Source organism: Garra rufa, chromosome 1 (genome assembly GCF_049309525.1).
Source record: "Garra rufa chromosome 1, GarRuf1.0, whole genome shotgun sequence".
NCBI lineage: Eukaryota > Metazoa > Chordata > Actinopteri > Cypriniformes > Cyprinidae > Garra > Garra rufa.
Window position 1 is genome coordinate 16,920,492 of NC_133361.1, and position 22,251 is coordinate 16,942,742.

The 22,251-nt window shown below is 38.1% G+C and overlaps 2 protein-coding genes across 3 annotated transcripts; one reads left to right on the forward strand and one right to left on the reverse strand.

Annotated features, from left to right (window-relative positions):
* The first annotated feature begins 552 nt into the window (after nucleotides 1-552).
* Nucleotides 553-4,014, forward strand: LOC141343543 (E3 ubiquitin-protein ligase TRIM35-like). 2 transcript variants are annotated; one of them, XM_073848112.1, is made up of 6 exons: nucleotides 553-1,203; nucleotides 1,676-1,771; nucleotides 2,022-2,252; nucleotides 2,338-2,360; nucleotides 2,442-2,560; nucleotides 2,652-4,014. In XM_073848112.1, exons 3-6 carry the CDS (start codon nucleotides 2,148-2,150, stop codon nucleotides 3,140-3,142), a joined length of 738 nt encoding a protein of 245 aa, XP_073704213.1. In that variant the 5' UTR covers nucleotides 553-1,203; nucleotides 1,676-1,771; nucleotides 2,022-2,147; the 3' UTR covers nucleotides 3,143-4,014. The 2 variants fall into 2 exon arrangements, with proteins under 2 accessions (XP_073704213.1, XP_073704222.1); XM_073848121.1 differs by lacking the exon at nucleotides 553-1,203 and having other exon boundaries at nucleotides 1,210-1,771.
* Nucleotides 4,015-9,389: 5,375 nt separating this feature from the next.
* Nucleotides 9,390-14,423, reverse strand: LOC141343558 (interferon-induced very large GTPase 1-like). Its single transcript, XM_073848128.1, has one exon. The coding sequence runs from the start codon at nucleotides 14,178-14,180 to the stop codon at nucleotides 9,804-9,806; it is 4,377 nt and encodes a 1,458-aa protein (XP_073704229.1). The 5' UTR covers nucleotides 14,181-14,423; the 3' UTR covers nucleotides 9,390-9,803.
* Nucleotides 14,424-22,251: the final 7,828 nt, after the last annotated feature.

A 22,251-nucleotide genomic window follows, 5' to 3' on the forward strand; every position in this document is an offset into this window, starting at 1 on the left:
TGATAGCCTTTTGGGCAGCGACTCTACATACAGCGCCGTTACGCTCCGGGCGTCCCGTGTTCGAATCCCAGCTCGAGGACCTTTCTGATCCCACCCCCATCTCTCTCCCACTTCGCTTCCTGTCATGTCTGATCTGTCCTATCACAATAAAGGCAAAAATGCCAAAAAATACATCTTAAAAAAAGAAAGACATGAACATCTTGAATGACATCTCAAATATGGTGATCTTATTCTTTACAAGATTCAGTCACAAATAATATAGTTCTATTGTTGGTAGGAATAAGATTAACATAAGATAAGTCATAATAATTTGACTACTGTAGTTTTCTCATTGTAAGAAGTCGCAATATTCTGCTATTGTAGAGTGTTGTTACATAAACTACAGCAGCGTTTTAAGTGCATTAAATCATTAACCAGATGAACAACACCTACAGCCTATTGTCAACGGCCAGTTCTCTATTGAAATGAATGGGATCATGTCGCTTTGTCACTGCATGTAACAAGGAAATCAACTTTAAACAGAGTCTTCACACAGAACTGAAGCACCAGAATTGACTCTTTCCATCCATCCATTTTGTGTTGTAATAGTTTTGACTGCTAATCAATACATATTCTAAAACACTATCCTTAGATCAATGTCAAATGCAGCAAAGGGTCAAAGAACATGAGGTACAAACAGACAAGATAATAAAAACGCAGAAACTCCGCCTTCTTACAACACTGACAGGAAGAGACTGTTTCATTATTTCTCCATCTGCTTTGCTGCCTCTTGTGAATTTCTGGAGGAAAAATGAACGTTTGATTTTGAGAATAACTGGATCTCCTGACAACAGCAAAAAATGGCTTCACTATATCTGCAGATGAACTTTCTTGTGCCGTGTGCCGCGAGATCTTCAAGGATCCTGTTATTTTAGAGACCACTGGAGAACCAAGGAAATTCATGAGTGTCCTGTCTGCAGGAGAAGATCCTCAAGAGATGACCCTCCATATAATCTTGCATTAAAAAACCTTTGTGAGTCGTTGCGGAGACAGGGAAATGAGAGGCGTTCATCGGGATCTGAGGAGATTTGCAGTTTACACAGTGAGAAACTCAAACTCTTCTGTCTGGACGACACACAGCCGGTGTGTTTAGTGTGCAGAGATTCAGAGAAACACATCAATCATACATTTAGACCCATCAGTGAAGTAGTTTCTTCCTACAAGGTAGGACAGCATAAGGATTTTGATGGCATGTTTGTACATGTTTGTTGTTTAAATTTGTTTTCCTGTTTCATATTCAAGTACATTTGCCTTTTTCAAGAAAGTATGTAAAAAAAACTGCATAATTGATTTACAAATATCATGCAAATTACAAGATCCAAAAATACCTTTCCTTATTAATATTAGTCAAGAGCTGGCCTATTTTATCGAGCCATATCATAACGTGCCCGAGGACAAAGGTTCATTAGCAAACTATATATAGCCATGTCTGAAAGCGTTAAAACAAGTTTATTGAAATTAGTGGCTAGTGGATAAAAGAAAGGTTAGGAATTTATGTCTGTCAAAAAAAAAAAAACAACTAAAAACATTTACTAAATAATACTAAATACGGATATGTTGAACTGCCTGAAAATCACTAAAATTCACAATCTCCCAGTAACTGATGTTTTAGAGATTTTCACTTTGTCAAATTCAGGAGAAGCTCAATACAGAACTGAAGACCTTACAAGAGAAACTGACGCATGGAGAGAAAATTAAAAAAGAGTTTGTGAAAACAGTTCAACACATCAAGGTGAGGAAACAGAATCAAGAGTCAAATACTCAACAATGCCAACAGAGTTAATCATAATATTAGGCACACTTAGAGTACTAGTGCACTTAGTGTCATATAGTTTACCAGTTTTAGGCATTTATGTGGAAATGAGGTTTTTATTATCATGAGTAACATAAATTCAGTCATTGGTGCTGCAGATGATGTGATGTGTGTCTTTGAGATGATTGTGTATGTGATTTGAGCATAAAAAAATGTGATTTGATTTCAGTCTCAAGCTGATCACACAGAGCGTCAGATTAAACAGCAGTTTGAGAAGCTTCATCAGTTTCTCAGAGATGAAGAAGAAGCTACAATCACTGCACTGAGGGAGGAAGAGGAGTAGAAGAAGCATATAATGAAGGAGAAGCTGGAGGAGATCAAGAAACATATCTCAACTCTTTCACACACAATCAAAGACACAGTGGAGATGATGAAGGACAATGACGTCTGCTTTCTAAAGGTCTGATTTCAGATCATTGATTGATTGATTGATTGATTGATGATTGATTGAGTTGTTGATGATCAATGGTGTGTTTGTTCTGCAGGAGTTTCCAGTCTCAATGGAAAGGTGAGTGATCTGCTGGTGTCTCTGGTCTCTCTGTTTCTGATCCAAAGCCACTGCAGTTCTGACTCCTGAATGTTCTTCCAGAGTCCAGATCTCACAGCCGGATCCACAGACGCCTTCTGGAGCTTTGATTCCTGTGCCACGTTACTTGGGCAACCTGCCGTTCAGAGTCTGGAAGAAGATGCAAGACATTGTCCAAAACAGTGAGTCTGGAGAAGATCTCTGCTCTTACACTTACATTGGAAATTGGTGAAGATTTTACAGATTTAAAGATCTCCGATTGTGTCTCATCAGCGCCTGTCATTCTGGATCCAAACACTGCGAATCCAGATCTCGTCCTGTCTGGTGATCTGACCAGTGTGAGACACAGCTGGAAGAAACAACCACTTCTTGATAATCCAGAGAGATTTGACTCTTTTCACTGTGTTCTGGGTTCAGAGAGTTTTAACTCAGGAACACACTGCTGGGATGTGGAGATTAAAAAGAGTCGATGCTGGAATCTTGGAGTAACTACAGCATCAAACCAAAGGAAGGGGCGTGATTTCTTTAGCGCTGATGTCTGGAGTGTCTGGTATGGATTGTATGAACCGTCTGGTTTTCCTGTTGAAGAGGATCTTGAGCGTGTGAGAGTGTATCTGGACTATGACAGAGGAAGGGTGTTATTCTCTGATCCTGTAACTAACACATATCTACACACATTCAAAACCACCTTCACTGACACTGTCTTGCCATTCTTCTGTTGTTATAGGTTTTCCCCTCTAAGGATTTTACCACTCAGTAATTAAAGTTACAGTCAATAGCTGAAGTTAATGTCATACGCAATATGCCCACAGACAGTTGCTGCAGTCATGAAAAACCTGGAAATATTAAGTCATTTTTAAATTGTGATACCCAGGACTGAAAAATACATGAAAACTCAAAAGTTAAAAAAAGTGAAAAATCATGCATTTCTTTAATATTTAATAAAAATGATAATATATCAAATGATAGTTGCACTGAATTAAAACACACAGTGAAGGGTTAAAGTAAGCAGTGCAGCTTTTAGTCTAGCATCTAGTGGTAAAAACGAGAAACTGATTTAAAAAATTTAACTTTGTTTATTTACACATGACTAGCTTTTTTACATTTTACAAATGTTTTTTGTATGCAAAGAAAACAAAGATAATGACTTTATTCAACAATTTCTTCTCTTCCATGTCACTCTTCTCCACCATTCACGAGAGTACCACTGGTGCACATCTGGCCTGCGTTTTTTAGTCAGAACTGAACCAAAACAGTGCCATAATCCAACTAGAAGGTAGCTAAATAATAGAAACAGATGTGGATCATATATGAACCTGATATCCTTGTATAGTTGAGTTCTGTAAAGGGACAGCCTTTACATGGCTGACAGACCAAAAGCCATTATTTAACCATATTTATGCCACACCTATTTTTTTAAATGTAAAATACCCATTACACAATAAACGATTTTAAAAAACAAAAGTTCATTTTATTTGTATAATAGCATTTTAATAACAGAAGTAACAGAACATAACAGAAGTGTGCTGATATTGGTAGTAATGTGAAAAAAAATCAAATGGGTGAATAAATGTACAGTAAGTGTTATTTTAGTATGTCTTACCAGTCTTTCTCACTCACAGTCCAGAAAAAGGAGATTTTTTTTTTTTTTTTTTTTTTTTTTTTATAATTATATTTATTGCATTTTCATTATAATACAAAAATAACAAGACATCGTCATACAGCAACAAAAACAAAACAAAAACAAAGAACAAAAATAGCTCAGACTTTAAATAACACAGGATTACCTCATATAAAACAGATAAGGAAAAAAAGAAAAAAAAAAAAAGTTATATGTCTAGAGAGTTAAGCAATTACAACATTCCTTGTAATATAATAGGACTAAGATGAGGTTCCAAATAGTCAAGATATGGGGTCCAGACTTTATTAAACTGGCCTGTTTTTCGATGCAATACATAGGTAAGACGCTCCAGGGGAATCATCTGAAAAATTATCTTATGCCAACCTTTAAGTGATGGAGATTTATCACTAATCCAATTAAGTAAAATATTTTTCCTGGCAGCAAAGGCCAGAATATTATACAATTTCTTATTAACAGATGAAGCAATGCGTCCATTAGGAATACCCAACAACAATGAGACTGGGTCAAAATCCAACTGTATATTAAAGATCTTTTCCATTTCCTCCAGCACCAAAAACCAATACCTTTGCAGTATGTTACATGACCACAGACAATGTGTTAAAGTACCAACTTCAATTTTACATTTTAAGCACATTGGCGATGTAGAGGGTTTAAAAAAATGCCTGCGGTTAGGAGAAATATGGAGTCTATGTATGATTTTAAATTGTATTTCTTTTGTACGTGTACAAACAGATATTTTCCTAGCATAAGACCAAATATCAGCCCATGTTTCATCATCAATATCAATAGCTAACTCTTCTTCCCATTTAGTTTTAATTCTCTGTGTATCAGCCGAAGAGATTAAACACATAGAACCATAAAATCTACCCACAGACATCTTTCCCGGTGATACAAATAATAACCTCTCAATAGAAGATATCTCACTATTCCCAACAAGTGTTGTGTTATTAGTAATATAATGCCTCAATTGGAGGAAACGAAAAAAATCATGTTTGAAAAGCTGGTACTTCTGGGTTAACTCCACAAAAGACATTAATTTATTGTCTAAAAACATATCCCCAAGCCTAATAAGTCCTAAATCACACCAACGTTTAAAACCATCATCCAAAATTCCTGGGATAAAATCAGGATTGTTTAATATTGGGGTAAATAAAGAAGTCAATTTAGATCTACCTTCAAGCCTACAGACTGATCTCCATGCTTTCAGAGTATTAACTATAATTGGATTATCATATATCTCTTTTATTTTTTGAAAGCTTTTTACAAAAAGAAGAGCTCTTAAAGGAAATTTTGAAAAGGAAGATTCAATATCTAACCAAGTAGAGGAAGAATCATTTCTAACCCACTCTGCAATATATCTCAGGTGAGAACTTAACTGATACATCTTAATATTTGGAAAATCCAACCCTCCCATGGAACTTGGCAGATAGAGTACTGACATTTTTAACCTAGGCTTGCGTTTGCTCCATATAAAGGAAGTCAGCCAGCTATTCAGTCCTTTTAATGCTCTATTTGAGAACAGTATCGGAACCATTCGAATAGGATATAACAGTTTGGGTAACACAATCATCTTCACGAGTGCTATCCGACCTAGCCAAGATACTGGCAAGGAATTCCAACGTTCTAAATCCTGCCGTATTTTCTCAAATAAAGGAACAAAATTAGAATCATACATCTGCTTCAAAGATGAAGAGATAGAAATACCTAAATAGGTGAAACCTAGAGGGGACCACTTAAAAGGAAAACAGGGCACAATGTTAGGCTTGGAGATAAGAGTACCTAAAGGCATAGCTTCAGATTTGGTTAAATTAATTTTATAACCAGAAAACGTACTGAACCAGTTAATCAACTCAATTAGAGCAGGAACTGACTTATCAGGCTCAGATAAAAAAAGCAATACATCATCAGCGTACAGTGCAATTTTATGATGTATATGTTCTATCTGTAAACCTGAAATAGATGTTGTTGATCTGATAGCTTCAGCTAGAGGCTCCATAGCCAACGCAAATAAAAGTGGCGATAGGGGGCAACCCTGCCTGGTGCCTCTATGCATAGGGAAAAAATCAGATCTAAAGCCATTAGTCAACACAGCAGAGCATGGTTTTGTATACAGCACTTCGATCCACTGCACAAAATTTTTACCTAGGCCAAATTTTTCCAAAACAAAGAAAAGATAGGACCATTCGATACGATCAAACGCCTTCTCCGCATCTAAAGACAGAACTAGGCCATCTATAGATTTTGCTTTAAAGGCATAAATAACATTTAAAAGGCGTCTAACATTATCAGATGAATTCCTACCCTGTATAAATCCAGTTTGGTCAGTCCCAATTATCGTAGGCAGAATTTTCTCAAGACGTGTTGCTAAAATTTTAGAAAGGAGTTTCCGGTCCACATTCAGTAATGCAATTGGCCTATAAGAAGCACATATATCAGGACTTTTACCTTTCTTTAAAATAAGCGAAATATAAGCTTCTCCAAGGGTCTTTGGTAATTCTTTAGCCACAAATGAATAGTTAAACATATTAAGCAATGGGTCTACTAGCAACTCTTGAAACTCCTTAAAGAACTCTCCGCAAAACCCATCTGGTCCCGGTGATTTACCATTCTTTAGAGCATTAATGGCATTAATAACCTCCTGTCTAGTAATAGGGCCATTAAGAGATTCTTTCTGTGTACCTGAAATTGATGGAAGATTAATCTCAGAAAAAAAGTCAACCATTTGTTTGATGTGGTCATCCGTTTTCTCAGAAGAATATAGGTTGATATAAAAATCTCTAAATGCATTATTAATATTCTTATTATCATGGAAACTATTATCATCTGAGTCAACAATAGTAGCAATATACTGAGATGCTACACGTTGTTTGGCAATATATGACAGAAATCTCCCAGGCTTGTCTCCATGCTCGTAAAATCTTTGTTTTGAGTATCTTATTTTTTTCTCTGCATCCACAGTGAGAAGACAATCTAAAGCTGCCCTAACTGCCTGTAATTCTTTCAATAAGTCTGCCGAAGGATATCTATTATACATTTTTTCTTTAGCCAATAACTGAGCCTCCAAAGCCCTTTGGTTTGCCATTCTTTGACGTTTTTTAGAGGAACTATATGAAATAATTAGCCCCCTTGCATAAACTTTACAAGTTTCCCATAATAAAGATGGATTATCTGTAGATAAAGAGTTAATAGAAAGGAAAGATTTAAATTCTGAAAAAAAGTAACTTGAAAATGCACTGTCTTTAAGGGTTGCAATATTAAGTCTCCACTGTATAGAACAGTCCACTGCATCCCTACATAGAAGCTCCATAGTGACACTGGCATGGTCTGACAATAAAATACTTTCTATATTACAAGATAGTACTAAATGTAATTCTGTTTTTGGCATGAAAAAGTAATCTAATCTTGACTGACAATGATAGGAAGTAGAAAAGAATGTATATTCTTTGTCAGTAGGATGAAGAGTTCTCCAAACATCAACAAAACCTAGATCTTTACATACATTCTCAAGAGATCTTGCCTGAGCAGTTAAGGATGCAGAGCTATGTGGGTACCTATCTACAAGTGGATTCATTACACAATTAAAATCTCCCCCCACAATTGTTAAATCAGCAGACCTGGCAATCAAATCCAAAAACACTTTAGTAACAAAGTCAGATGGATGAGCTGGAGGATAGTACATGTTTAGTATACGAATAGTTTTACCTTGCCACACGCCTTCAATAATAACATAGCGACCATCCCTATCTTTAATACAGTTTAAAACTTTGAATAGTAAATTACGTTTAATGAGAATAGCAACACCTCTACTTCTAGATGTAAAAGATGAAAAATATACCTGCCCAAAAAAACCCTGCTGTAATTTTAGATGTTCTACATCACTCAAATGAGTCTCTTGTAAAAGAGCAATTTCGATATTTCCTTTTTTCAAAAAAGTAAGTATCTTTCTTCTTTTTATAGGATTATGGATGCCTCGAATATTCCAAGTACAAATCCTGAGCACTCTAGACATTAAATAATGTGCAGACAATAACTGCATACATAATACAGATAATCACAAAATATGTTTCTGTAAGGGTACCCCTTGGAAATCTGAGCTTTAAACAAAAATTAAATAAAATAACAAAACACAAAAACCTATATAAGGGAACAAACCTGCCAAACATGCAGGAAGAACCATTCTTACTCTTTTCTTCTGCAGGCAACTGCCTACTCCTCCAAACACCTCTCACATCCTTAAACATAGTGTAAACACAAACCTCACAACGCTCTCAGCAACAAAATAAATCTTCACTCAGTGAGTTCTATTTTGTTCATATGCCCCATAACTATCCACGAGAGTTTGCCACGCTAGCCCAGGCTGTCAATGAAGGCAGTCACATCATCTGGTGAGGCAAAGCGCTTCACTGTCCCATTGATGGTAAACCTCAAAGTTGCAGGATACAGCAGGGCATATTCAATCTTCATCTTCTGCAGTCGTTTTTTGACATCGTCGAAAGCTTTCCGTTTCTTTATCACCATCGCAGAATAATCATTGAAGAATGAAATCCTCGGCAATGCGTTAGCGCTCCTTTCAGGATCCGTGCCACCTTGACGAGCTGCGTTCAGCACTCGCTGCTTGTCTGTAAAGTTATGGAACTTTATGATGACAGGTCTGGGACGTTGCGCAGGTCCTGGCAACGGCGCCAAAGAGCGATGTGCACGATCGAGCTTGATCCGTCCTGCTTTCGTTGCAATCTTTAAGTAATCCGGCAGCCACTTTTCAAAGAAATGCACCGGATCACTGCCTTCAGTTCCCTCTGGCAACCCGACTAAACGCAAATTGCACCTGCGCCCGCGATTCTCTAGATCGTCGATATGCGCTGACATTTCGCTCACTTTTTTCTGAAGATCAGCCACCGTAGCCTGCAGGGATTCCGTTGAATTTTCCACACAGGCGATCCGTTCCTCCGCCTGACCCACTCGCTCAACCAATGCCTGGAACTGAACCGTTTGGTCGTTTATCGCGACTAGAACAGTATTCACTTTCTCATCTATTACCTTCGTAATGTTCTCGGTTAATTTGTCCAAAGCTTGAGCAAAGTTAGAGTTGGAAATTTCCTCCTCACGACTTAAACCGCTTGCGTCATCCATATCATCATCCTTCTCGACGCTGCTGATAGCCGAACTTTTCGGCGCAATCTTCTTAGCTTTGGGCATTCTTTCAGATCCTTTTGAAAAATAATGATCTAAAGACATGGCACAGTAACCCTCTAACGAAATAGCGCGATTTTACTGAGTGAAAATATATATTAACCGAATAATAGTACTAATGTCACGAGAGCTCGCCAAACTACGTGTTCACTCTACGACGCCATCTTCTTCCCAAAAGGAGATTATTAGTATAACAAAATTAGTATCATATAAGATATTATTTTGAATATTTTGAAAGAATGACTGCAAATCAACACGTTTTTAGACATAGAATGAGTGTTGCTGTGTAGCCATTAAAACATTAACTACTAATAAGCTGTTTTTAGACATATAATACTTAATAATATACATAATGAAATAGTGTAATGTTACAGCAAAAATGACAGTTCAACACCTCGGTTTTGGAGTCATTGTATGGTTTTTATATCCCTTCTGTTTCTCTTGTACTTTATCAGTTGTTATACTAGAATTGGACACTTTTAGATTGAGTATTGTCTTTTAACGTTGCTTACTTCATGTGTGATAGAAACTAATTTCTGACTGTGATCTGAGGAGAATCCAGCAATGTACAGTCTCCTTCTGTATCTGCTCTATTAGATATATTGATCCAAACTCTCAATAGCTTCCTGTTTTGAGTATTTTCTCCATTCATCTGGAATCTCACCACTCCTCTCAAATGTTTTATTGTAGAGCTTTTCCAGATTGTCTTTGAATCTGCACACAAACCACTTCCAGTAAGGCAGTTCAGAGAGATCAGGAGAGATGCTCCAATCTGCAAAAACTTTTCCTGCTCTTCTGTATTCTTTCCAAGGGACTCCATCATCTTGATAGTCATCTTGATAAAAATACTGACCGCTGCTTGCTACTGCTGATGTGCAGATTTGTACAGCCAAGTTTCCTGTTCCGATGTAACTCAACCCTGTAATTCCGGTCACTCTGTGGAAATCAACAATGTGATCTCCATCATGGTTTCCTATGGTGCGGGTGCAGGTGGCTTCACAGAACGGACACTGAACCCAACAGCACTGACAGAGGTGATCAATCAGAAGCTGATCTGGCCTGAACTTATAGTCCAGATTTACTGGAAATGTCTCAGTGCTGAAGCTACTGCTAATGTCAGAGATTAGAGCAGTAAGTGCTTGTTTTATCACATCTTCTAAGAGGGTGAAATCAACATCATCATGTTTGACTCCACTGAGGTCTTTTTCAGAGAAGATCAGCTCATCTGAGAGCTGCTGTGTGAAACGCTTCAACCACAAACCAACATCTCCACTGTTGACTTGAACATGTTCAGTAGATTCATGAGCTGCTTTCATGATCTTCTGCTGCAGGAGTTTAATGTTCTCCTTCATCTTGGGTAAAACACTGACACTGAACTTATCAGTGATGCACCGACTGACTTCATCTCTGATGAAACTCTTGAAGTGATCTCTGGGAGTAAGAATGTAGTCCATGTATTTGTCAAAATCCTCCCCTTCTGCCAGTGTCTTCAGGATGTGTTTCTCCAGATTTGATCTGTTTCCATTCAGTGATTCACAGTTTGACCTCATTTCATTTGCCACATCTCTGGCAGTCTTCTTGTAGACACTCTGCTCAATGGGCTCTTTAAGTTTCTGACAGATGATCTCACCAAAAATGGCAGCTGATATTGCTCCATGACAGTATTTCTGGAAGATACTATAGTATTCTTCTCTCTCCTTTTCAACATATATTACAGGATCATTGGCTTCTCTAAACATCCTGTATTGGTCAGTGATCATCTTGCTTGCTCTCATACAGATGGAAAGAACCAAATCAATAAAGAATTCTTTCTTGAACACATACTTCACCGGTCCTTTCTCATGTTCTGTTACTCTCTTAATGATGTAACCTGTGAGTTGTTCAGTGCAGCTTTTGTTGTAGCCCATCTTTGAAATGTTAAAGGACTGAATCATTTTGTCTGTCTGTAGAGCAACATCTGTGGTGATTGATTTTATTTGGAATTCATTCTCTTTTGATAGAACATAAACAAACTTATCTTTAGCTGATCTGATGGCATTTGTGAAATATCCACCAGATCTCTTTACCTTTATGTAATCATAGTAACTCAACACTGAGAAAATATCCCTCCCCTCCCTCCAGTGGTCTACATTAGAACTTCCATAGGCGTCACTGAGTATCTTTCTCACATCTTTCATCATGTGTATTTCTTTGATCGCAGGAGTGTCTCTGATGATTTTCTTCATACTCTTTTTCCAAAGCAAATCAAACTCCTTCTTCAGTGTTTTTTCATCTTTTGCTTTGTCTCTGAGTTTTAAAGCAAGTCCTTTGCTCTTTTCATAGAGAGTGTTTTCATGAAGTGTCCTCTGAGCATCAATTTTTCTCTGCAGGTCTTGCTGCTGAAGAATCCCATTTAATTTCCTCTTTGTTTCCCTCACAATGTTTTGCTGAAGCTCTTTGATTTTGATTTCAAATGATGTTTTCCAGTGAATCAGTATGTGTTTATCTTTATCTTTCTCAAAGAATTCTGACATTGATTTTTCCACTTCTTCGCTTGTCTTCTTCAGTTCTTTCTGAAGATCAGTTTCTTCAACCTCATGAAGTGCTTCATTTTCTATTTGGTTGTACAGTTTGTTCTCAGTCTCCATCATGGCACTGCGAAGACACCAGGACCACTTGCTGTATTCTGTCTCCAGTTTTCTGTAGGCTGAAATCTCCAGAGAATTTCTAAATCTGAAGATGTATTGTTCATTCAGTAAAGCCTCCCAGGTATCTTGAATACTAACTTTTAAATATGTCAGTATCATTCTATGTGAATTTGCAACATGAGAAAAAATATATTTATTTAGTTCTTGAATATTTTCACAGTAGTCTGGGTTTGGTGGTGCCATTGGTGGTTTGCCCTCCCAGAGCTGATCAAAATACTTCACATCATTCTGAACATCAAATCTAATGACATCGCTGAAACGTTCTGCATCATAAACTTCATCTTTAGCAGCAAGTTTTGTCATCTCATCCAGTGTCTCCTGCAGTCGTCTTTTTCCCTCCAAGTTTTTCTCTCCAGCTGTGACGTCTGAAACGTTCTGATGCACAAACACACAGCTGGGATTCAGTCCGACCTTTTTCATCCTGATGAAGGCCTGAACAACAATCTGAAGAATGTCCTGCATCTCAGATGGGTTTTCTCCAAAGATGTTGATCAGTGTCAGATTTCCAATTCCAACAACAAATGTGGCCAATTCATCGTCATGATTTCTTGTTGATCTTCCGGCCAGAGCATGCAGACCCACAGTTTCAACAACCAGAATATAGTCAAAGTTCATCTGTGTTTTTATCTCTTCTGACACTTTGAGCAGCTGCATGAAAGCTCCTCTGGTGCACCTGCCAGCACTGACGGCAAACTGGAGTCCAAACATGGCATTCAGCATGGTGGATTTCCCAGAGCTCTGAAGTCCTAAAACTGACAGCACAAAGACTCTCTGGTCTCCCAGTTTCTGGATGAGTTGATCGAGAACAGCAGAGATCCAGATCACAGGAACATGAGCAGCATCTCCATCCATCAGCTCCAGTGGAAATCCAGAGATCATCATCTCTGCTGCAAGACTCGGGAGAGATGAGAAGTCAAACTGCAGGTCTTTCTTGTTCTTCTTCACAGATGAACACGATTCATAGATCTGACTGATCTCCCTCATGATGTGCTCCAAACCAAAGGCTGCAGCTTGAAGTTCCTCAGATATTTTCTCATGGCATGTTTGTTCAGCTGTCAGTTTTTCAGATTTAGCATGATCCTCTTTGAATTTTACAACTGTTGATTTTTTTTTATTATATTTATGATGTAAAGCAGAAAGGTCAGCTGAAATATGTTCATCCAGGAGAATTCTGAGCCATTTAAGGAAAAACATTTTCTCATTTTCATCATGTGAGTAAATTTTTTTAAAGAAAAACTTCATAAACTCACTGATTTTAAATTCATGCTGCTGTTGTCGGATATTCAACATTTCTGTTTGGGCTCTACTGATATCTATTTCTTTCTTTTCTGCTTGAGGTCGATGTAGTTCTTTGTTCTTCTGACTCCACTGACGCCACAGTTTTCCCTGATGAGGCAGAAATGATTCTTTGATTTCTGTCAGATCTTTATTCTCCAGTAAACACATCATCTGCTGTGCTGCTGCTCTTCCTCTCCTGCAGTCATCATCATCTTCCTCATCTACTCTGATGTCTGAATGTTTGGACACATCTTCAAGTCTGAAAGTGGAGGATGATTCTGCGAGACAAACATTTATTGCTTTTTTAAGTTCTTCAGATACATCTGACTTATTTCTGTCTTTCAGACCCATTTTAAATGTATTTCTCTTCATCTCAATTACAGCAGACTCATCCTCAGTAAATATACAAATTAGCGGTTTTCTGTTTGTGTACAGGTTTTGGATTGTTGCTGAACTTCTGTCATTCCTGTCCAGTTGTGGCATAAGAACAACATTGACTGAGGCCATTTCAGTGAGGATCTGCAACTGTTTCTCATGGTCTCCTGCATCACCGTGTAGATTACAGAATGCAACACAGTCAGTGAAGTTATCTGTGTTTTTCCCAGAGGGGCAGAACCAGGCGATCTCCACCACTCCATCCATCAGGACTCTGGTTTTGCTGCTGCCTGGGCAGTTCCTGTGGAAGAACGTGTTGTGTTTCTCATTGATCAGACTGTTTATCAGATGAGACTTGGATGAAGACACAGAGCCAAACCTGAAGAAAAATACCATTGGAGTTTCTGCCTTGTAGATCGACTGGGTTCGACTGATGATTTCATTGTTGGTGTTTCTCATCTTCCAGCTCTTGTTGACTCGTCTAAATGTCCAGAGAGGAAACTCAATCTGTCGTGTGAATGGATCAGGAACAAGCAGAGGCAGAGCGTACTGACACTGGGACAGTTTGGTGACCATCAGCTGCTTCAGGAAACCATCAGCACAATGAAACACGGCCATCTGAACATCCATCGGGTGGATTCGCTCAGATAGTCAAGTTTCTTTGTTTGACAAAGACACTGCTTGGAATATATCACCACTGTCTTCAGATGAGTCATTGTTTCTATGTTGTGTTTTATACTGTTCACTGGCCTGATTAACAATAACATTAAGGTATCTTGCTCTGTAGTTCATCCTGAGTAGTTCTTGAAGAAAAATCTGAATCAGCTCCTCCTCAGCACAAGACTCATGTATCTGTAATGAATGTTTAGTTATCTGAAGAACATCTGCAGCTCTTAGTTTCTTGTGTCGCCTGCCTTCAAGTTGAAGTTGGTGAAATAGATGCTGTATTTTTTCTTTTCCAGTCTTTTCCTGCTGTAGGTGTTGATCTGGTCTGACTCCTGTGGTTCTAATATCCTTGTTTTCTTGCTGTTATATAGACAGAATTGATTTTTTTGTAGTTTAATAGATAAACATTTTAGTGTTAAATAGAATTTGGAAACAATTTGCATCACATTGTAAATTCTCATGGAATTAAAGCAAGTATTGATAAAAAGAAAAGCCAAAGTTGCACTTACACATTCCTTTACTAAGTCATTAGATGTAGAGGATTCAGTCATTTGCTCAGAAAGTCGGTTTTCCGTTACACACTGCTCCTCATCTGTAAAAAAAGAAAATAGCATTAATCTTGCACTCTATCAGTAGTACATTCATTACAGACAGCTTTATGTCATCAATACTAATAACTCAATTATTATTATTATTATTTTAATCATTATTTTTTACCTGGAATTTGAAGATGTTGCTCTTTTTCAATCATCTTCTCGGTCCATGACCTGTCTGTCTGAGGAGATTTTTCTCTATGGGAAGATTCATGGATGATGGTGTGAGCTGTAAGCTACGAGTGAATAAAAATAAAATAAAAACTCAGGAAAAACCCAAACACTGCGCGCAGAGAGCAAGTTTTCTAAGAGCCTGCTTGGATTTCCTTGCCCATGATGTATAAGAGTACTTCTGAACCACAAAAGATACTTAAGTTGAAACTTAAGTTGATGTGCTTGTTCACAGTAAGCTTAAATTTACTGTGAATTGTGACTAATAAAAATTGGATTCGCCATCATAGGTAAGTCTAGATCCCAGTACTCTATTTTTTATTTACTATCTCATGTCATCTTTACTCTATACTCTATGTATGTTAATTATGTTAGGTTTTGTCGAAAACAAAAACAAAACAGTGGATAACAGTGTGCACTGCTTTACATTTTTACCGTTAACCAGTTCCTTTGTTAATAAATTATTATTAACATTTCTAAAATACAGTATAATTTTATATTTTAAATGTTTTTGCGAAGTGATATATTATTTAGATTATTTAGTCTGAAAGGATGTAGCATGCTAAGCAACAGTCTGAAGGTCTGACATAAATTGAGTGTAAGTTGTGTCAAGCCAACAAAATAAAACTTACCATCTGTATTGCTTCTGTCTGTAATTGTCTGCCCCTATGTGATCCAAAAACTGCAGATTTTGCTCCTGCCACAAGTCCTAATCCTCCCAGTAATCCTTTGCTTAATCCAGTGGCTCCTGCTGATGCTGCTGATACTCCCAGTGATACTGCTGATACTCCCAGTAATGCTGCTCCTGATGCTGCTGATACTCCCAGTGATGCTGCTCCTGTTGCTGCTGATACTCCCAGTGATGCTGCTCCTGATGCTGCCGATACTCCCAGTGATGCTGCTGATACTCCCAGTGATGCTGCTGATACTCCCAGTGATGCTGCTCCTGATGCTGCTGATACTCCTAGTGATGCTCCTCTTGATGCAGCTGATACTCCCAGTGATGCTCCTCCTGAAGCTGCTGATACTCCTAGTGATGCAATTCCTGATGCTGCTGATACTGCCAGTGATGCTCCTCTTGACACTGCTGATACAGATTGTGATGCTGCTGATTCTGTATGTGATGCTTCTCTTGACGCCGCTGATTTTGCTTGTGTAGCTGCTGATTCTGGCTTTGATGCTCCTTTTGATGCTGCTGATTCTGTATGTGATGCTCCTCCTGATGCTGCTGATTCTGTATGTGATGCTTCTCTTGACGCCGCTGATTTTGCTTGTGAAGCTGCTAATTCTGGCTTTGATGCTCCTCTTGATGCTGCTGATTCTGCTTGTGTTGTTCCTCCTGTTGCTGCTGATTTTGCTTGTGATGTTCCTCCTGATGCTGCTGATTCTGTTTGTGATACTGCTGATTCTGCTAGTGATGCTGTTGATTCTGGCTGTGATGCTCCTGATGCTGCTGATTCTGGCTGTGATGCTCCCCCTGATGCTGATGATTCTGCTTGTGATGCTGCTGATTCTGGCTGTGATGCTCTTCCTGATGCTGAGGATTCTGCTTGTGATGCTGCTGATTCTGGCTGTGATGCTCCTCTTGATGCTGCTGATTCTGGCTGTGATGCTCCTCCTGATGCTGATGATTCTGCTTGTGATGCTGCTGATTCTGGCTGTGATGCTCCTCTTGATGCTGCTGATTCTGGCTGTGATGCTCCTCCTGATGCTGATGATTCTGCTTGTGATGCTGCTGATTCTGGCTGTGATGCTCCTCTTGATGCTACTGATTCTGGCTGTGATGCTCCTCCTGATGCTGATGATTCTGCTTGTGATGCTGCTGATTCTGGCTGTGATGCTCCTCCTGATGCTGCTGATTCTGGCTGTGATGCTCCTGATGCTGCTGATTCTGGCTGTGATGCTCCTCCTGATGCTGATGATTCTGCTTGTGATGCTGCTGATTCTGGCTGTGATGCTCCTCTTGATGCTGCTGATTCTGGCTGTGATGCTCCTCCTGATGCTGATGATTCGGCTTGTGATGCTGCTGATTCTGGCTGTGATGCTCCTCTTGATGCTGCTGATTCTGGCTGTGATGCTCCTGATGCTGCTGATTCTGGCTGTGATGCTCCTCCTGATGCTGATGATTCTGCTTGTGATGCTGCTGATTCAGGCTGTGATGCTCCTCTTGATGCTGCTGATTCTGGCTGTGATGCTCCTGATGCTGCTGATTCTGGCTGTGATGCTCCTCCTGATGCTGATGATTCTGCTTGTGATGCTGCTGATTCTGGCTGTGATGCTCCTCCTGATGCAGATGATTCTGCTTGCAATGCTGTTGATTCTGTTTGTGATGTTTCTCCGGTTGCTGCTAATTCTGCTTGTGATGCTGCTGATTCAGGCTGTGATGCTCCTCCTGGTGCTGATGATTCTGCTTGTAATGCTGCTGATTCTGCTTGTGATGTTCTTCCTGGTGCTGCTGATTCTGCTTGTTGTGCTGCTGCTTCTGCTTGTGATGCTGCTGATTCTGCTTGCTGTGCTGCTGATTCTACTTGTGATGTTTCTCCTGATGCTGAGGATTCTGCTTGTGATGCTGCTGATTCTGGCTGTGATGCTCCTCTTGATGCTGCTGATTCTGGCTGTGATGCTCCTGATGCTGCTGATTCTGCCTGTGATGCTCTTCCTGATGCTGAGGATTCTGCTTGTGATGCTGCTGATTCTGGCTGTGATGCTTCTCTTGATGCTGCTGATTCTGGCTGTGATGCTCTTCCTGATGCTGATGATTCTGCTTGTGATGCTGATAATTCTGGCTGTGATGCTGCTGATTCTGGCTGTGATGCTCCTCCTGATGCTGATAATTCTACTTGTGATGCTGCTGATTCTGCTTGTGATGCTGCTGATTCTGGCTGTGATGCTTCTCTTGATGCTGCTGATTCTGGCTGTGATGCTCTTCCTGATGCTGGTGATTCTGCTTGTGATGCTGATAATTCTGGCTGTGATGCTGCTGATTCTGGCTGTGATGCTCCTCCTAATACTGCTGATTCTGCTTGTAATGCTCCTCCTGATGCTGCTGACTCTGCTTGTGATAATCCTCTTAATGCTGTTTCTGTTTGTAATGCAGCTGCTGCTACTGCTGCAGATCCTGATCCTACAATTAGTGTTGCAGTGGGTAACACCTTTCTACACCATTTCACTGCTGCTTTTACTCTTTTTACCAATGCTAAAACCCACTGTAACTTATTTATTACCCTCTGTATTTTATTTACCACCCATTGTAATTGTGTTCTTGCTATTGCTACTATTGCAGCTCCTGCCATTGCTCCTGATACTGCTGATGCTGTTAATGACTGTGCTCCTACCAGTGATCGCAATATTGCTGCTGTTGTTCCTGCTAGGCCTCCTGCTACTGCTGTTACTGCTTCTGCTTCTGTTCTTACTTCTGCTTCCCATAATAAATATAAAATGCCTACTCCAGCTGCTGCTCCTGCTGCTGCTCCTACTACTGCTTCAGCTATTGTTGTTCCTGCCATTGATACTACTGCTGCAACTGCTGCGACTGTCAGTGCTATTGTTACTGTTACTGGTGTTTTTTTCCATGTTGCACGCAGTGTGTATTGTAGAGTTGCCCTTTGTTCTCCTGCTGCTTCTTCTCCTGGCCCTACAACAATGATATCATTATGAATTTTTAACATCAATTGTCATCATCACAGAATAACAAACATCTTAAAATTTGCTTAGCATATGCATAGTATAATAATGTTATGTCCAATTATATAAATTACATTTCTTACCCATGTTGGCTGATTTTTAATCACCAGGATATGATGACTCAGATCTTTCTTGTCAAGTTCACATAGGGTCTGTCTGTGGTTTGCGGCACCCTAGGCAAAATCATGACATAATAATAAAATGTAACAACTACAATCATGAAAACTGCACTGAAAAAGAAATCACTAAAAACAAGCACATACGTTGCTGACAAATAATGTCCATTTTTTTTAGCATAAAGGTTAAATGTGGGAATGTATAAGGAACAGCGTTTATTTTAGGTGCTATTTCACCATTAATTAAGTGTTTTATTATTTGTAATTGCAGTTCACCTAAAAAAAGTCAAATCACAAATGATTGAAAATGCAAATAAATCATGTTGTGATTAATATAAGGTCATAATTTATAATAATAATAATAATAATAATAATAAAGTGCTTATCAACTATTCAGAAAACTACATACAAACACTTGGCAAAAAAAAAAAAAAAAGTGTGGCAAAATAAATGTTTGTAAAAAGTGTGTACACAAAACGTGGGACAGAACTATGTGCAAAAGTATATGGAGGGTAAAAAGCAGCGAAAACCAAGTAAATTTAATTCATAAATACGGCCAACACATATAGGGCCTACATATATTATTTCTATTCTTTTAAATTTAAATTATATGAATTTACGTCTTAGAAAGCAGATCTTTAGTTAATAGGTTTGGTTAATGTACAGATTAATTGCCAGCACTTTTTTGCATCTCTGTGTTAATTAAGCCTATGTTGGCAGTGTTAACGCTGTTGTTCAGGTGACAAGCCTTTGGCAACAGAAGTGATGTTTCTGCTTTATACTGTACACAAAAAGCACCTCAGATAGCCACAAATTAGCTCTTTCTTTGACCTATTTTTTTGCATTTGCAAAATATTTTGGAATCTGTATATAATAAAACAGTACTTAATATATCAGCGATGCTGTTTGACATTAATAGATTATGCTGATTACTTTACTCTGATGTTTGTGTGCGGTGGCCTGAAATGATCAATGACATGGTGGCGCATGGAAGTCTAACAGACAATTGAGTAAACGTCTCTTTTCTGTCCTGCAAAAACAATAAATTGAAAATATGAATTCTAATTAAATTATAATAGATAGGCTACTGCACATAATAAATGCAAAATACATACATTAATGATGACTAACTGGGAAATTGTATTTTATTCAGTTTAGTTATACATGAGAATGTTTCAGCTAAAAATAATACCTCACAGATCATTTATTATACCATGTTGTAAATGACCATTTTTGGATGAGCTGGTGCTTTCCACCCCATATCCAGACTAGGACAGAGTTTTAGCTTTATCTCAGCTTCGGATAACTTAAAGTGCTCTATTTTCACACACTAAGTTTGTAATTAATTTACTAAAAATTATTCTTTAGTACTTCTTAAGGTAATCTTAAGAACATCTAAGTGTTGGGACAGTGGGGACGGTTGCAACACTTTTTGCATTTCCTTTAGTTTCTCAGAGGCTGTTTGTATTAGAAAGGCAAAATTTTAATACAATAAAGCCACAACTGTCAGCTACTCACCCATATTGCTGCAACATGTGTACATATTATGACATACTTACACTTTCCACTTAAATAGACAAAGTGAAATGTTGCAACTGTCCCCACAATAGGGGACAGTTGCAACATTCAATAAAATGTAATTAAATCATTCTTAAATATCATTTTGCAATTTCCTTATTTTATTTGTGCACAGTCTTTAATAAGGTAAATTGGCTGTAAAAAAACAAAACAAAACAAAGAATAGTAAATGAAAAACATTGTTAAGTAACAAGTAGCTTCTTTACCTATTCACTTGAAAAAAGGAGATATGCCTAACTATTAAAGGGGTTCAGTAGTATTATCATCATAAAATTACGTAAAATTATGTAATGTTATGGCAAGCTTTCAAATTAATGTTGTGGTAAGGGACAGCATGTTGGGACGGTTGCAACAATGTGTTGCAACTGTCCAGACAGTGATAACCATGATAAAATTGGTATATTAGCTAGACACCATATCACTGACACACACTAGTTATGCCTGTTGCAACAAGGGGACTAAAGTGTGCTTTTAACATACTTTCTCTGTATTAAAAATATATATTTATTTACGACTACTCATAAACCCATCTTTCAAACAATAGTGGGTTCAAGTGTAGGCCTACTACAAGTGGTAAACACAAATACAGAGATTGTATGGTAAAAGCACATTTTAGTTAATTTATATTCATGGTGTACTTATTATAAGTTTATCAGCCTCATATCACTAGTTCTAAAACATTTTATTATGTTATATTGTTTCTTAATTTTAGGTGTGATTCCTAAAATGCAATTAAAACGTTGTACTGCAACATTACCTAACTGCAGCCAAAAAACAAAAAAAACACTGCTCTGAGTAAGTTCTATTAAAACTAACATTACAAAAAGAACAGAAAAATGTCATTTGAAAAAGTCAAACCTGAAGGAATCTGGATTCCAAACAGCAAACTGAAGTTTTTTAGCTGGATGATATAGCCTACAGCAGATGCATCTTTTTCAGTCAGAACAGATTTTCCCTTTTCCAAAAAATCACATGACATATTACGAAATGGACAAAAGTAGAGGGTCTGGGAGGGGCAAGGGTAACTCAGCGGATATTCCCGTTATTAGACACTAAAAACTCTGGCTGCGTTCCAAATGGCTTTCTTGCTTCCTGCTTACTGTGTCCAGTGCACACTACTCATTGAAGAACAGTGTGTCAAACAGTATAGCAAGATTCTGCATAATTGGAGAACCTTTTTCGTACTCCACGCAGATCATAAACTGTTGAAATTGGCTGAGAAATGTAAACTTTATTGTACTTTTTTTTTTTTTGTCCAAAAAAGCCACAACTCCATTTACTTGCATTTGTTTATTGAGCACTATATGGTACAGTGCTATCTATTGGATTTTACTGACACTGCATCAAATGAAACTGCTGTGCAGTGAGTTTGAAGACGTTGATTAGCTGGTTCAAGTGTGGTTCAAGTGGTTGGAGCTAAACTGTGCAGGACAGTATAGCGTCTGTTTTTCTTATTTGAATGCTCTTGTTTAGATGTAAAATGAAAAAGGGTAATGCATCATTTGTTTCTTTCTTATATTTATATGCAGTTTTTTTCTTTGCATCTGTTCTTATTCATAATAGCAGAAAAAAAATAGCTATATTGTGATAATTAGGTAATTATTATTAAGAAAAGAAAAGAGGAAACGTCAACTTCAAATGAGTGTAGCTTAGTGATATTTCCTCCAATTCCAACAATCTAATATACCTTTAAAGGCCTTTTAATGGAGAACGTGAAATTAAAGGTAATTTAAAATTTGCTCATCATGACTCACTTTGCCAGCACAGGCAACATATTACCATGTTTATAGAACAAACTTGTTTATGTATAATGCAAGCTTCCGTTTTACTAGAACATCATGTGCATAGTTTCTCTACTCGCTTTTCAGATCTCATCCAACCACATTCCTAAAC